This window comes from Abramis brama, assembly GCF_963993115.1.
Source record: "Abramis brama genome assembly, chromosome: 5".
Taxonomy (NCBI): domain Eukaryota; kingdom Metazoa; phylum Chordata; class Actinopteri; order Cypriniformes; family Leuciscidae; genus Abramis; species Abramis brama.
The window spans coordinates 20,624,914-20,642,258 of NC_139967.1; the positions used below are offsets into that span (position 1 = coordinate 20,624,914).

Below are 17,345 nucleotides of genomic sequence, written 5' to 3' on the forward strand. Positions count from 1 at the left end.
AGAACAGGACCGTGTGCTCCGGTCCTGTTCCTTGGTCCTATCTAGACCTTGGGTTTCCTCTCTTGAATTTTGTGTCCTGCTCCGTGAGCACCAACCAGGCTGAAGCACAAGTGACTTCCTTCTATCTAAACATTATATATACATATTATATTTAGCAAAGGCTAAAACATCTAAGGATTGAATATAAATGTACATTCATAAGAATAATCCCAAAATAGGATTACAGTTGAGATTATAGTGCAGCTGTTCAGAGTAAGGCTCATACTCTGTCATATTGTGACGAAGCCACGGCTATAATCTGCTGGCCCAGGTTAAGTCCAGGCCAATTCACTCCTCATGGAAGGTTTAGTTTGTGCAGTGCTGTAAAGCGTCAGAAAGAGAGAAAGGTGAGTGTTTGATTTTTGCCTCTAAATGAAGAAGGCAGAAACAGAAGACGAGGACGCTGAGTCAGCTTCATGGTGCTCCATAAACACCCAGCAGCCATTGCCAACAGCATCACCTGCTAGAACACTTCCTGAACTATAGCAGACATTTCTGACATCATGTCTAGTTGAATAACTATCTTGTAGATTTTAAAAGTATGTTGTAGACAATTCAATTTGTATTTGTCCTGTAGCTAAAAACATTTTTTTTTTCTTAGCAATGGTGACTGGTTATTGTTACCTTGTCATTTAGAAAAAAAACTAACAAAAATACAAAAAAAATATTTTTTTAGGGAACTGATACAACATATTTGTAAATTTGTAAATACCATGATATATGGATATGGCAATCATTCAGTTCCATAGTACATATCAAAGAATCACATTATTACCATTAGATACCATGGTGCCACCAGTACCTTTTATAAAAGCATCTACACTTTCTCTACTTCAACTCAGAGCTCCACACTATGAAATACACTATGAAGAACAGACTCTGGTCTCTGTGACATATTGTGATTAATTTAGTGGCATCAGAGCATGAATATAGCAAAGTTCTAAATCAGGACCGTTCTGGAATAAAGAAATACAGATACAAAATATTTTGGAAGGTGGGAGAGGCATATAAATAGCATCTAAGCAAAGAGGAGGAAGGAATCGATTTGCAGATTGGGGTATTGCACAGCAGGAGAACAGACTGGAAAGTAGCCAGGTGTTTGAAAGGCACTTTTGAGCAGCATATTTTGTAAACGTCAGGTAGAAATAAAATTAGTTTTTTTACTAAAAAAATGACATGTTGTGCCAAGCATTTGGCTTAGCAAGCACTACTTGAAAAATGATGCAGTAATAGGCCTATGCTATATTTGGTAACATTTACGTACCTCAAAAGAGACTTTTATGTTAGATGCTTTACTTTTAACAAGAGGTTACGGGAGCCTTTTTCTAGTGAAGTTTCTCTGGCCCAGAATACAAATGGCTCAGTAGAGTATAATTTAATCAAAGCACCACTGACAATGAGACCACAGACCACCTATGCACACAGAGGATATGCGATTTAATGTCGTGAAAGTTATTTAGGACTGCTTTTCTTCTTAGTCATTGTACATATTCAATACAAACAGCCAGATAATACATGTGGCAGGTTTTTCATCTCAGATCGTTTTCAGTGAACTTGCCACTTTTCAGACTTTGCAAATGTGATTTTGCCAGTCTGACAATGCTTTTAACAGTTAAATGATAATAATTAATAAATAATTAATATTAAGTAACTTACATTTTAGACACACTTTGCTCCGCCAATGAAAATATGCGACACACAGTAGTGGTGTTTGAACAAATCGCTTGAGTGAATGATTCAATGCATCCTCCACAAAGATAGTGCACTTCTTGCTTTAATAAATGAATCAATGTTTATAAAGAAACGGTTGATTGAAGGATTAAACGACTAATTTCAGTGATAGTTACTTTGTGCCACAAGGCGTAACGATGTAGCCTAAAGAAAGTATCACATGAAGGCCGCTCAGCCAATCAAATTCGAGGTCCGCAAGGAACAATATTTACAATTTAATTATAAATATACAATACGATACGTTGATATTTACAATTTAATCTTTTATGAATTCTATTTAAAATTAAATGTTCCTTTTTATATTTAAAAGAACTAGATGCATTTTGACAATATAAATGTCAGAGTTTGCCACTTACATCCAGAAAATTGTGATTGTGTAATTCAACTCTAAATGGAAAATGGAAAAAGAAAATGTTCATCGCTTCTTCCAAGACACTGGATTTTCAACAACCCTCAAACCATTCCTTATGCTATTGCACAGACAGCTTTAGCCAGACAGCTAATCTTTAACACCCTAGGCACATACTAATATTGTCAACTGCCATCTAATCCAGCTTCTGTTCACTCTCTTTTACACCAAGTGCGACATAATGAACATCTATTAGCTAGCTTAAGCAACTACTTACTAAAACTTCCTTATAACCATGCAGTCTGATTATAAATAGACCATCCAAGTGACATAAGATTCTTTAATCAAGACTGACACAAAAAACTGATGAACGAAGTAATCAAGTAGCACAGAATCACAGTTTTTCTGGTAACTGATTATTACGGATTCCAAATAAGGAATAAATTCATCCAATGCATGTCAGCGTCTCGCGCCTCACTACATCTCTTCCCAACTGCATTACTGAAGCTTGCATCTGTCCTCATTATTATTATTAAGGGATAATGGATAGGAAATTAATTTAAAACATTTCTCATGCTTTATTTTCTAATCAGGCAGAAGGGAAATAGAATTAGCATTTGCAATTCTCCCATCCTTAGCAGCCAAAGATTTTTTATTTTTTTATTTTTTGACATTTTGTCAATATCAGATGCTCTTAATGGCACTTTAGCAGAAGTGAGCACAGGACTCGAGACTTGTGAATTAATTATAAGTGAGCCGTTTGCTTCAGTGCTGTCGAATGTTTACGGTGTCCCAGCATGATAAGACACTGCTTTAGCATTGGTCTTATTTGCTATGATCGTTTCTGGTAAACATGAAAAGGTGTGGAAAATGTTGTCCTTCTGTATGTTTAAAAACAAAAACAAAATCATTAAAAACGCTGATAAGAATTTGAGGGTTGATTTCTGATGGGTTCTTTATCATATAGATCGACATGCAACTTCACATGATTTATATAAACACTTTTAACCAAATATAAAAGACAAATGCAAATGAAACCATTGCACAATTTAATACTGAAACACAATTTCATAAAGCTTGCTCAAAGATATCCAAAAATAAGCAAAATATTAAACATCAAAATAAAATCCTCCATTGCATTCCTGATAAATGCAAATTACACGATCCCTGAAATCATTTTAATCCATGTTTGATACATTTGAAACACGTTTCTGGACACCCTGGATCTATTTCATGAAAGTCCATCATCATCCATACAATAACCCACAAATACTGAGAAAATACTAAGCAGCTGTCATCAAATCCTGACTAAGCTTGAGAACTGTACAGTTAATTCTTTGCAACATTAATCTGGGTTACGTATGTTTAAGGGCCTGAATATTTACATAAAAAACTCAGAGCAGGAAATAATCATTTAAATAATCGCTGAAAGAGACGTCACAGGCACTGCAGTTTTCTACAGATTTCCAGTGACCTCACATACGCGTTCACTCGACTGGAGTGTACCTGTTAAAGTGCCACAGCGTGTCTGAGATCAAGCAATGCGTAGGAAGGTCATTAATAAATAAACTAAAAAAAAAAAACACACAATCATCAAGGTAAAATGAAAATAATGCACAGCACCTAGCATTTCAATTAAAACTTACAGTGGCTGAAGGAATCATGGAGCTGCGTACTGTGAATTCTCCATACTGTCTGTGCAACATTTACAGAGATAGACATATATGTGGATATGAAATGTGAAGTCTTCACATGTGATCATGGGAGATGGTCCACTGGGAATTCTGGACATAAAGCTGTTAAGCTTTTCAAGAATGTCTCACATGTCAGTAGCTGGCCACAAAGTCCAGAGGCACACAGAACCGACAGAGAATTGTATCTCCCATCATGCCATGCTCTCCCTCTCCTCTGATGGTCCGTTTGACAGTTTCTTCACCTTCTTAACGCCCTCTCCCATGGCTGTTGAGGTAGTTACCCTGAAATGAAAGAAAAAGAGCATCATTAACAACAAAAACAAGCTCTATTGTGTAGCATTATGCACTCTGAAACACAACAACATGGATGATTTGTCATATGAAGAGATAAAAATGTTTCTACATTAGATTTGGTTTCGCGCTTCTTGTGAATATCAGTGTGGACAGAATCTGGATCAGTAATAGCTAAATAAAAACAGGTCCTTAAATAATTTCAGACTGTCCCAATTTTCTGAGGAAAGCCCTTCAGCGATCTCGCATGCATACAACTGATGTTTAATTCATAAAACAAAACAATCCTTCTCTTAATCTTTTGTTTTCTACGGTGACCACGAGGGGACATGTTTGGTTCACTTAGTTTTGTTGTGGCCAGGACATATAAACTTACATTATGTAATACATTAATATAATCATTTCTTAATTCCGCACTTTTTCTTAATAAAAATAAAATATTATCCATTTCTGAAAACTGCAGGTTGTTTATGCATTTAACTTGTGGCCAAGAGAAATAGATGTCCTTCTCTCAACAGATAGAAGTTGTGGCCACTAGAAAAATATATCATTCACTCAACATACGATCTTGAGGCCACAACATATCACATTCCCAAGAGTTAATATGTCGTGGCCACAACAAAACTAAATCAACCGAACATGTCCCCTTCTGGTCACCGTAGTTTTCTAAGAAGATTGCAACAAATGTGCACCTAAAATGAGCATTTACATTTGGCATGAAGTACAAGTTTAGTGTCTATTGTTCTTTCTGAATCTTCTCCCACTGAGCCACAAATGTTTGAATCACCTAAACCAAGATCAACATTTGCATTCATCTTATTTATATATATATAAGCATTCCCAATAAGACATTCACCACACGGCTAGAGACCATAGCACCAGTCATCGTCTCTCCTCAGCAGCAACCTCAGACTACTGAGACACAAATCCTAAAATAAAAACTAATTAACTAAAAATTAACAGGTGCCCTAAACAGCTAGAATGCTATGAGATCAGTTTCATTTTATGGCACTTTGTGTGTAACAATGTACCTTTGATTCCAGAAGAGAAGGCCCAATTTAGTAGCACATTAATAGTTAAAGCTGATTTGATGTAATACTTTACAAAAGAGGGCAACTGTGACCATCCACTTTTTCAGTGCCATTAAAAAAAAAAAAAAAAAAAACAGCCCCAAGATGAATCACAACATTACAAATGTGTACTTTTATGAGGCAATGAACTACAATCCCATTAAGGATAGTTGATTTAAAAAATATATATATTTACTGTCACTGACTTTTCACATTTAAAATATACTTTACAGTAGTGAATATGAATATTTTGCGATAGATTTAAAGTTTTTTTTTGTCTTTTATTCAGCAAGGATGTATTAAATTGATCCAAAGTGACAGTAAAGACATTTATAATGCTACAAAAGATTTCTGCTCTGTTGATATTTCTATTTAAAGAATCCTGAAAAAATAAATGCATCACAGTTTCCACAAATATATTAAGTAGGTGGGCGATCCCTTCAGGAGTCATGGGTACTATAGTTCTTCACCTGGAATTTGGCTATTATACAATTTTTTAAAAGGAAGTTTTAAAACCACAACAAATGATTGTCCTTAAATGAAAATTATTTTTTCAATGGAGAAAATGAATGGAAAATTGTTAAACTGTTGCACTCTATTAAAAAAGATAAAATGGAGAAACTTTTTTTTTCAATTAAATAATAATAATAAAAGCAGAAAGGGCAGTGTGGACCTAAACTCTGAATGCTCATGAGAGCAATGCCCTCTATTTTTGTGGTTACCGTCATCCATCTTTTCTGTGTTCTTTGCGAGACTCAATGAGGACAGCTGAATCAGGCCGCACCCCAAGTCACCCAAAAAAAGTTTTGGGAAAATAGGCCACACACAAAAAAAAAATAACACAGAGTAAAGCAAAATGTCCTGTGTATGGCAGGCTGTCGGGGGGAGAAGGAGAAGAAGAAGAAGAAGAGGGGGAAAGTGCAAGCAAGGAACAAGGACATACGGAGTTACAGGGCTATTTTGGGAAGTGTGGGGGGGGGGGTGTAGAGCACACGCCGCCTGAGGGGATGCTCAATGCGGGGTGAAAGGGAGATGGGAACTTGGGGGAAGGAGGGGAGGATGGGGGTTGTCATGGAACAGGTAGTGGATCAGGTAGTGGAGAGAAACGCAATCCACTGAGACCTTAGCGAGAAAATCACAAGGATGGAGAAAAAAGCCAGTAGAGATGAAGCAAGAGACAGAAATGAAAACAAAGAATCGTCTGACCTGATGAGGCCGTCTGGAGTAAGTACATGGCATGGCTTTAAAATAAGCAGGAAATGACCAGCATGAAAGTTTGGGAGTGCGTATGTAAATAAACAGGGTATGACAGGTGCATTCAGCTAGGGCATGTAATGAGGATGGCTACCAGGTCCTCCAATCAGAAGGAACCCCTCTGGGCTTCTTCTATCTAGAGCCATGACAGGTGGCTGGATCATTGTAAGCCTGTCCGTGTGACCAGGTCGCAGCTGGTAATGGAGCGCAACAGGGTCATGGTATGTAGAAGAGCTGCGCATACACATGTTCTTGTAATTGTAAAAAAACAAAAATGAGAGTATGAGCTTTTAAAGGGATAGTTCACCTGAAAAATAAAATTGTCATCATTTACTCACTGTCAAGTTGTTCCAAACCTGTATGAATTTCTTTCTTCTGCTGAAAACAAAGGAAGATATTTTGAAGAATTTTATTTTTTGGTGAACTATCCCTTTAAATTGAGACAGTCTTATATCATCTCTTGTGTGTGGTTATGGTCCTCCGACATCACTTTCTCTCTGCTGTGAGTGAGTCATACCATCTTGAGGAATCAAATTGCCCTTGATCTTTTGAAATAAAAGAATGACGCACTATGAAAATACATCATGAAAGACAGTGAATGTTTAGCGTGTCTGTAACTTGACATCCACCTTATTTTTCATTTTTCGGAAATAAGCTATTTCCTGTGCAAGACTTCTGATTCATTAGTCTCTATATGTAAATAAATAGAAGAATATTGCCAAGAAGAACATTGGCAACACCTGCTCTTACATTAAAAATAAAGTGGATATTCACCAGTAGCTGTGTATTTAAGTATGATTTCTTACACATCATCCATCTCCATGTCTTCTTCCTCCACAGACAGCAGTAGGTAGGGGTTGTAGGAGGCCGGTCGGAACTTGTGTCCGGTTAAAAAGAAGAAGGTCAAAGTGGCCAGCTCATCCAGCAACTATGAATTAGGAATAAAATACACTTATAAAACTTGAAAAAGCAATAAAACTTTGAATGGTTGCATGTATGTATTTGTGGATTTTTTTTTCCAACTGTTAACCCAATATGATATCTTCTTTTCATGCATTTTATCAAATCTGAGATTCAAATGGTTCTAAATAAGTATTTGTAACCCAACAGTGTTATCTTATAGAATCTAAGCAACAGACATAAAACTTAAAGTCACTGAAGTCAGCTCAAAACATTATCTGTGAAGTGTACTACTTCCACAAAAGGTCACTGGATAGTCAATTAACTAATTAACTAAGCTGGTCACAATTAACTAAGCTTAACTGTATATTTAAAACGTTAAAATAAGCTTCCCAACTAATGTAAATCAATATTTACATAGTATAATAGCAGTAAATTTATCGAACTGTCCCACAAAATCCCATCTACTGTCCTGCAACAGAGCAATAACCATGTGGCCACCCTATGTAAACTGCTAAGTAAAACAATCATGTGACCCCTCATGGCATTGGAAAATTGGTCTTTTACAGTAAAAAAACAGACAATTAACACAGCAAAGGCCTCCACGTACTATTTGTTATCTTGGGGATACTGAAGAATGACTTTAATGTAATACAGTAAATATTGCTAAAATATTACACATATGAATGTCTGTGTGAAAGGATCAATAGGGAAGTTTATGTATAATGTGAAAGTCTTTAGTGCACTTTTACTATACTGATGTTTGAGGAAGTTGCCGTCACTCACCTGGTAGAGCCACTTCCATTGGTAAGGGACAATGACCTTGATGAGACTGGCAATGATGCGGGTGAAATAAATATAGCATACAATCTGTGACAGAGAAAGAGAGAGTGAGAAGAGAATAAAAAGAGAGAGAGAGAGAGAGAGAGAGAGAGAGAGAGAGAGAGAGGACAGAGATACACTTATCTAAAAGATTTCTAGTCTGATTTTGATGAGATAAAAAAGAATGCCAAAATAAAGAAATTTATTTAAGGTTTTGGACTAATTAGGTCACTAATCGAATGAGAAAATGTGACATTGATCATGTGAACTCCTCACGGTCAGATGTTCTTGTTTCTATTGAAGCACTGAACAATATAAGCGTCTTTTCTGTCCTTACAAATTAATGAATTAAATTTTAAAAAATGCCAAATAGAATGCTTTTGGCTCAGACTGGCTGGAGACAGAAAATCTATGTATAAAAACAGTGAATGCAATGTATTCATACACAGACCTTCATAAATAAATGCAATTATAGAGACAATGACTGTTAAAATAAAGCAAAACTAATAAGTCTAACAAGTCTCGTGCCATAACAGACAGTCAGTCCCGCACCGAACTGAGCACCAGGTACATGTCCTTTTAAAAGCACTGTGTCTGAATGCAAGTGAGAATGACAGTGAGGTGAATACATACCATCACATAGTAATGCCTAAAAAGTTTCAGTTGAGCCAGATTGATGGCAGCTACAAAGGGAACGAGAAAGCCAAACATTACGATTAAAACAGTGAGAGAGTGGATGAGCTTTCCTTTTAACTTGCATGCTTGAATTACTATGGTTCTCACTCCTACTGTGAAAATTGTCAAAATCAGAAGGCAATTTAAGTTTACATCTTTGTGCCCTGTGAGGGAAAGGCAGAAGATGAAAGCAGGAAAAAATATGATAGGCAGCAATGAAACAATGATTATTTGAGAGGAAAAAAAAGAAGAAAAAAAAAAGAGTATTGATTGTGTGAAGAGATTTTTTTTTTTTTTAATATAGGATTATACGAAGTCATAATCCACCAAGCAAACTATAGTTGTGCTACAGTATATGTATCTCACATTGTGCTTAAATATTGCCACTTATGGAACTTATGAGAGGAGTCATATTTCTGCAGTGGCAAAAAATTGGGACACAGACATTGGGGCTAAGGGAATAACCTGCTTCATTTTGTGCTGATCTCTCTCACACACACACCTGCTCTTGTTCATTCAGCCTTAAATATTGGTGGAAAAAAATAACTGTAAGCATGTTAGATTGTTGGAAACAGGCATCCTCAGGGATGACCGAAATAGTATAATTCAGCAAACATCTCTATCGCAGAAGCTAAAGGCACAGCAGGACGTTGTCATCAAGACCCGCACATCTCTCTTCATTAAGCACTTTTTTTAGCAGTAGGTTAAGAGTTTTATTATGTAAGATTTAAAGAAATTAACTGATTATTTCTGCATATTTTAATAAATAAGAACCCTTAAAGCCCTTTAAGCAAAACATACACACACACAAAAAAAAAACACAGTTAATAGATAAAACACATACAATTAGATTATTGTAGATCTGACTAAATGCATGTTGTGTATAAGCTTTACAAATACAAAAAGAAAAAACAGAAAAAAATAGTCAGTCAATCAGAAAGGACAGGCTGAATGCCATGACGAATTTCTGTAGATATGCATAACCACAGATATATAAACCTATAAAGTGTATGTTATACTATATGTGTGTGGATGTGACTAAAATTACATTTTGGTGAAATAGATGCATTACTATTAAAATTTTTGGGGTCTGTAAGATTTTTGTAATGTTTTTGAAAGAAGTCTCTAATGCTCACCAAGGATGTATTTAATCAAATACAGTAAAAACAGTAATAGTGTGAAATATTTCAGTTTTAAATATATTTTTTTTAAATATATTTTACATGTAATTCATTCCTGTTATGGCACTGGATGTAATGGTGCTCAAGAAACAAATTATTATTATTATCAATGTTGAAATCAGTTGCTTGATATTTCTGTCAAAAAAAAAAAAAACCTTACTAACCCTGATTTCTGAACAGTGTAACACAGAAAAAATGATTCTCTTCAACATATATGAAATACAGGAGGATACAGAATAATATAAATAAACAATTATTAATTGTATTTTAAAATAAAGCTCAATGAAATAAAAAAACAAACAGTAATGAGGTTATGGAATTTGTATTGATCCTATCTCTATCATAGGATAATAAATCAATAAAACCATAAATCTCTATCCATTCCCTGGATTTGTGGGTTAGATAAAGTCATAGCACAGTCTGGTTTCTCTGAGCTATGACATTTACAAGCTGCCTGGCATCTGCTGTCTCAACAGGCAACAGTGCACAGTGGCAGAGCACAAGCCAGAGAGAGCATCTCTAGCAGGATCCGTTTTCCACCCTAAAACTATCAAGCCACAACGGAGACATACTATGTGTGTTGTTTGAAGTAAGTAACACAGCTTGCAGAAGAGATGAATCAGGGATGACGCATTTACTGTTTGTTCAAGGGAATGGGAAACTATCAACTGACCAAACATTCATGACCATTGTGGTCAGTGTTTATAATGATGATTGAGTCCATTAGTGTTTTCAGCTTATGGTCAATTCATCTGATTTATGATTTATCATACCACCACAAAACCAACACCACCAATAATAATTGCTCATAATAAGCAAATCATTGGAATGGATTTTTAACAAAAAAATTCACGAGATACACTACCATTCAAAAGTTTGAGGTTGGTAAGATTTTTTTTAATGTTTTTGAAAGAAATCTCTTGTGCTCACCAAAGATGCATTTATTTGATCAAAAATACAGTAAAAACAAATAATATTGCTGAAAGTATTAATGTCTTAAAACAACTCTTAATAATCCATAGACTACCACTGTTAGTAAGAGCATTTATACTATTTTGGTTAACGTATGTCTAGAGCAGCATGCCTAGAACTGCAGCACTCTGGAAGACAGCACTATTCAATTTCATGCTGTAAAGACCAAGTCTTTTAAATAGCATGTAGAGAACAGCCAAATGTGAAGGAGTACAGCTCAATCAACCAAGCAAAGCATTTGGAAAGATTAAAAATACACACTTTCCACAATATTTCATTTAAAACGGCTTCAACATTGTGACAGGGCTGACGTCTTTTAAAAGTGGTCATAAAAAAAAATACACTCCAAATAGTAGATGTGATGATCAAGTTTTATATCAAACTTCACTGAACTGTTGACCACAAAGTGCTCTGACAATGTTACTTCGACATACCTTTGCCATCTGTTGCTGATGCCTCTTGTAAATGTCTTATGGACCTACCAAACAAAAACAATTGCTTTCAGACTAACTAGGCTAAAGATAAAAAGACAAAACAGTCTGCCATTTACTTATATAAGACAGACATCAGACTTTGGTCTATTAGTCTACAAATGATATCATTTATGGTACAGAAAATTAAATCTGGGCCACATCAAAAGGACAAACCGGAAGAGCACTTACCAGACGACTGGGAAGAGAATAGCCCCGCAGCATAGCAGATCTACTAGAAACAGGATCTCCATCCACAGGCCATATTCGCTGGAGCCCTCCTCTGTGGACTCAATAATGATGTATGCCACATTGGCCAGAACCTGAAATCACATAGGACAAAAGTAGTTTAGCTTAAAATCCCATTAACAACCTTGTATTTAAAAAATAATGTGCTGACATCTTCAATGTTGTGCAACAGTGTACAATTATGGTCTTGAAAAATATGTTTTAGTGTTTCGTGACCTCTAAATTGTTTAAAAAACTGGGGATTTTACATGCATATTCATACACAACACTTTGCAGAAACACTAGTAGAAACTACTATGAGGACGGATGCTATTTTCAAGTGGGGGGGAACCAATACCTGCAGGGGAATGACGATCATGAAAATCTTTTTGTCTTTATCTGAGAGGATATGCTTGACAAAGGCCCAGCCAGTTCCTATTAATGCTATAGTGATGAACAATAGCGCCCCCTTCAGCCTGCACAAAGTAAAACATTCAGAGAAGTCAAACATTTAGACTCTTAGACACTCTTTACAGTTATCAAAACAACAGCACAGTGGTTTTCATTCAAAATACAAGTTCACTACCCACCTAAAACAACCTAAGGAACTTTTTAAAAGGCTGGAATACACTAAACAGCTATTGTATCCTCCGATTCCCAGTTTGCTGAAAGTCAGAGCTAGTCTGCAGATTTTGTGTTCAGAATGACTTGAAAGTCTGGTAGTGTGTGATCTTCAGTCGTTTATGATGTATGATGCCTAGTTTTCCCCTGTAACCATCTTCAAGGTCAGCAAGTGTATGATTTGAATGGTTGTGTAGTGTGTTACAGGCTTAAGAGCAAAAACATTACATAAATATCTCTGGGTTTTTTTTCTTATATGACAGTACTTCACCCTATTCCTGTATTATCCAGTTTATGTTGGTGAACTTACAGGTGAGTTATGTAATAGACCACAGCCCAGCCTTCAATAGGAAAGCCCTGATTGGAAATGTAGTAGTAGTCAATCTGTAAAAAAGGAATATAAATGTTAAAACAAAGGCAATGTAATGCTGCTGTTTGTCTTGGGTATCTAGCATAAATGGAATTGCCAATTTCCCTAAATTGCCAATTTCCTTAAATTCCCTCAATTGCAAGGTTTTGGTGGAACTATCATCGTTTGATCATTTATTGCGTATGATTTAGATAATGTTTTTGAAATTGAATGATATTTACATCAAATATAAGCATTTCCTTCAAAGGTTCCCATATAAACAAAGAGGAAAAAACTCACTGCATGGAAAATAAGGGAAAGTGACTTTGTAAATGGAAGAGCAGCCATCAGCCAATGAATCTTGTAAACATCAGCACTAATAAAAAAAAAAAAGAAAGAGAATTACACAGTGATCCCATAATATGCTCTACTATTTTTACAGAAGACAATCTGAAATATGATTTGCTGCTCTCTACTGGTCATTTCTTGTAAAATGTATGAAACTGTTGAATAGAAAATTTACATAAGGTCTGTTTTTGTAGCACTTACCTATGGGTACGCAAAACATGAACCCACAGTGTGCCGATGAGGAAGAAGAACATGGACATACAGATGTAAAGCTTAGGTAAAGGAATCTCTCCCGCTGAGAGGAAGCTTTCTGGATTCTTCTCTTTGATGTTGATCTGAAATTATATGTATTGCCCGAGTATATGAACTGCATGACTTCAATATATTAATAGACACTGTATTTTAGAACTCAGACAAACACTCACATCAATGTTGAAAGGCAGCATGTCAGATGCAGAGCTGTCTGGGTTTACGGGCATGGAGTAGCAGTTGTAGAAATAAAAGTTATAAAGGCCTTGCTGCTCATCCGTTGTGATGTTGAAGTAAAACTAAAACAAGAGCAAGAGAGTCAGTGGGATGCACAAAATATTTTAAAAAGTAAACCTAAAAATGGACAGATATTACTTCAGCTCAGAACAAGCTTGATGCGCTTCAGAATCTCATGAGCTCTCAGCAATACCCTTTCATGTATATCCTACCTCAAAGGAGTAGATTTTGTCTTTGCTCTGAAGAGGATATGTATCTTCTGCCTTGCTCTGTGGGAGTAATAAAATCAAAATCATTTAATGCAGAATTAACATATTTTTAAGACAATACGCAGTCCTAAAAAATTTGAATAAATGTTTAGGCAGATCTCACCTCAACATCTCGCCTGGATTTAGAACCCACTGCAAATAAATAAGAGAGAAATAAACACAAAACAATAATTGAAAGGTAGACTGATACAAAAATATAGGAATGCGTACCCAACATAAAAATGTCCTTAAAAGGCTTTCGTTTCAAATACAAAGATGATGAGAACAGATAAACACTATTGTTCAAAAGTTAGCACATTTTTACAAGCTGCCTGCCATCTGCGATCATCACAACAGGCAACAATGCACGGTGCCGTAAAACTTGTAAATACAATTTTTTGATATATACAATTTAATAACACAGTTTTATATATGCATGGAGTGTTCGTCAACTGAAGGCATGCCAGAGTTTCCAGTGTTGACAGCTCCATAAAATAGCCTACTGGAAGCACTGTAGTTTTGCTGTACTATACTAAAAATATGAAAAGTACAACAAACAAATTACATTTTAAGTTACTTCCGTTTATAAACAAATAAAGCAGTAATTGATGTCATAAATTCACAAGCCTGATTTTTGTTTCAATTCTCAGAATCTATCATAGATGATTTTTTTTTTTTAAATCACAAACATGATGCTTAGCTTACCAAATAATTTATCATTTAATTGATAAACAATTCAATAATAAAATAATTGTATACAGCCTACAGTTTATTATTATGTAATGTAATTTTATTTTAAACGAATGAGGAAAATAAAACGAGTTGAATCCACAGAGCTCTAAAAGAATTTTAGAATCTTTATCTTAAGCTTAAGGCCGCATCTGCAACTGAAGGCACGCTGCCCGCACTCCTCTGTTGACGGCTCTGTTGCTGTAGACCATTTAAAGATGTTAAATAGCTATACAAATAATATGTTTAGATTCCAACTGCATCTGTCTCTGAACAAAAATCAGCAGTGATTGATTTTTTTTTGGTGTTATTTTCAAAGATTATTAGCAAAATACTCTCATTATAAAGCGAACGCTATTCCGCTCTTATTTAAAAATAGATATATTTTTGCCAAGAACAAACCGAAATGAAAACAATTAATTTTTAATCAATGTATTTGACAGCCTACACCCATCCACTCCCCATCTCAGGGCAGTACTGCCTCACAAACTAAAATCAGGGCGCCCACTCCGGGGCTGGGTGGGGTGAGGGGGCACAGTGACCGGAGAGGCCGGGCTAGGAAGTCTCTTTTTTGTATGCTCACCAAGACTGCTTTTGTTGATCAAAAATACAGTAAAGAAAATACAGTAATATTTAGAAATATTATTTCAATTTAAAATAACAAATTTCTATTTGAATACATTGTAATCCAATGTAATTTATTCCTGTGATGGAATTTTAGCATCATTACTCCAGTCTTCAGTGTCCCATGATCCTTCAGAAATTCTAATATGATGATTTGGTGCTCAAATATTTTTCTCATTATTATTATCAACGTTTAGTTGCTCCGCTTAACATTTTTTTGTGTAAACTGAAGAATAATTGAATGAACGAAGTTCAAAAGAACATAATTTATTTGAAATAGAAATCATTTGTAATATTAAAAATGTTTTTACAGTGGCTTTTGATAAAAAATAATAATAATAATAATTCTTAAAAAAAAATATATACTTTTTTTTTTTAAACCTGACTCCAAACTTTTGAACAGTAGTGTACCACGTGTTTTGATTTATAGTCCAAGATAGAAAGAAAAGACTTACGCTTAGACTGAGATCCATCATCTGGCCCATTGTCGTGGAGACCTTTCTCCTTTTCAGCTTGCAGGTCCTCTGCAATGCTTTTGGGCAACACAGGTATGATGTTGGGAAAAACACCAGCCTCCGCTGAAGTCTTCTTCCTCACTCTGAGGATATCGTCATGGCAGAACATTCAAAAACTAGATAATACTTCCAAATTCATTCTAATTGTAATGAATAAAAAAAGTTACAAAGTACAAAAATAAAACTCACAGGTTATTTTTGAAGTCCAGCAATAGAAGTACCCCAGCAAAATTACTACTTGGATCCTTTTTCAGAGGACAATAATCCAGACCCTCATCCTGCGTGTTCATAAGAGAGAATATCAATTATCTGAATCAGTTTGACCGAAAGATCATAAAAAGAATGCCTGAATGTAATATTAACTTTAATCTAATATTATATTAGGCCTATATGAATCATACTGTACTTCTATATAAGATCCTTAACTGACAAGACTGTCAAGTTACAGCAGTTAATTTATGCATATTTACAAACAATAACAAATCTACAGACACAGTCATCATGCAACTCTGATAACAATACAGCAGCAGCACAGAAAAATAGACATTCAAAGACAGATACTGACCAGATATGTGGAGAAGCCATTATTGTTTGCACGATCTAGGCTAAAACCAATCTGCAAAATAATATATGACAAAGATATTTTATTTCTCTATGTGACAGATGATTTCTATTTTCTGAAATGATGCCTTGTATAAGGTGAGATTAAAAAGTTCCATTAATAATGTGCGAGACATTTTCATACTGTATTATTTGATCATATTATTAAAGTGCACTGTATGAATCTGAAAGCCGGTCATTTGTCAGACAGCAGAGCGAGTCTGACCGTGGAGCTGTCAATGTTGTCCGTATTTCCATCAGTGAAGCTGAGGCTGTTCATGCTTATACTCATGTAACCATCTTTATATAAGCCGAATGTGTTCAGATGAACCCGCTGACGGATGTCGTCCTAAAACAGAACAAGAGTGTTTAGTGGCGCACGGGCATTTCGCTGCTGAGATCCTTTTGAATTATTTGTTAATGTTTTTTGCATTGTCACAACAAAACGATTATGATTGATAAATCTTAATATGATTCCCACTTAAGACAGCATCTGTTGGCATTAAACAACAGTGATGACAATACAGTGACTGTACGAATATCTTATAAAAACATTGGAAGCACATCACTCACATACCTTAAGTATGAGATGATGGAGTCGACACTGACTTTCTATGATAAGAGCTGTAATAATCGCATTAATAACTGTAAACATACACCTCTTCCTAGACGCCATTTTTAAAATCGCTTTTTCCTTCTTCTTCTTCTTCTGTTGTTTAAATGGCGGTTGGCAAACCAACTAAAAGGCGCATTGTCCGCCACCTACTGGATTGGAGTATGGAGCACTACTTGGTTGAAAACACTTGGTTGAGGAAATAATAATAATATTTTTTTACCAGTCCTGTATCATTTCATTTTTTTTTAAGAATTCCTCATGTATTATATCATTTGTTCCTTCTCCTAATATTTCCTTAACTGAATAATTGCTTACACCCCTATCCTTTAGTATATCCTATTTCTCTATTGTATGCTGTACATTCTAGTAATATATGATTTACTGTTTCTGGATATTCATCGCAATTACCAGTTTCATGTTTACCTATTTTATATAAACTTTGATTTAGTGTTGTATGCCCAATACTTAATCTTGTCATTATCACATCCTTTTTTCTTTCTTTTTTTTTCTTTTTTTGCGGAACTGAGGAAGAA

At 35.3% G+C, this 17,345-nt stretch overlaps 1 protein-coding gene across 2 annotated transcripts; it reads right to left on the reverse strand.

Annotated features, from left to right (window-relative positions):
* Nucleotides 1-3,155: 3,155 nt before the first annotated feature.
* gpr107 (G protein-coupled receptor 107) lies at nucleotides 3,156-16,933 on the reverse strand. Of its 2 annotated transcripts, none has more exons than XM_084115851.1 (18): nucleotides 16,774-16,933; nucleotides 16,423-16,545; nucleotides 16,162-16,212; nucleotides 15,786-15,874; nucleotides 15,537-15,679; nucleotides 13,853-13,881; nucleotides 13,693-13,749; nucleotides 13,420-13,542; nucleotides 13,196-13,329; nucleotides 12,947-13,022; nucleotides 12,608-12,681; nucleotides 12,035-12,152; nucleotides 11,641-11,771; nucleotides 11,413-11,456; nucleotides 8,784-8,833; nucleotides 8,115-8,198; nucleotides 7,235-7,356; nucleotides 3,156-4,095 (listed from the first exon to the last, which is right to left on the reverse strand). In XM_084115851.1, the coding sequence occupies exons 1-18, from the start codon at nucleotides 16,870-16,872 to the stop codon at nucleotides 4,005-4,007; spliced, it is 1,638 nt and encodes a 545-aa protein (XP_083971977.1). In that variant the 5' UTR covers nucleotides 16,873-16,933; the 3' UTR covers nucleotides 3,156-4,004. The 2 variants fall into 2 exon arrangements, with proteins under 2 accessions (XP_083971977.1, XP_083971978.1); XM_084115852.1 differs by having other exon boundaries at nucleotides 7,203-7,356.
* Between the last annotated feature and the right edge of the window lie 412 nt (nucleotides 16,934-17,345).

Excerpts from the sequence above, each read along its gene's own strand:
- gpr107 (XM_084115851.1), bottom strand. The coding sequence starts at position 16,872 with ATGGCGTCTAGGAAGAGGTGTATGTTTACAGTTATTAATGCGATTATT. Across the intron at positions 13,543-13,692 it reads ACAAAATCTACTCCTTTGAG|TTTTACTTCAACATCACAAC; the intron begins GTAGGATATACA and ends CTCTTGTTTTAG. Across the intron at positions 11,457-11,640 it reads ATTCTCTTCCCAGTCGTCTG|GTCCATAAGACATTTACAAG; the intron begins GTAAGTGCTCTT and ends TTTGTTTGGTAG.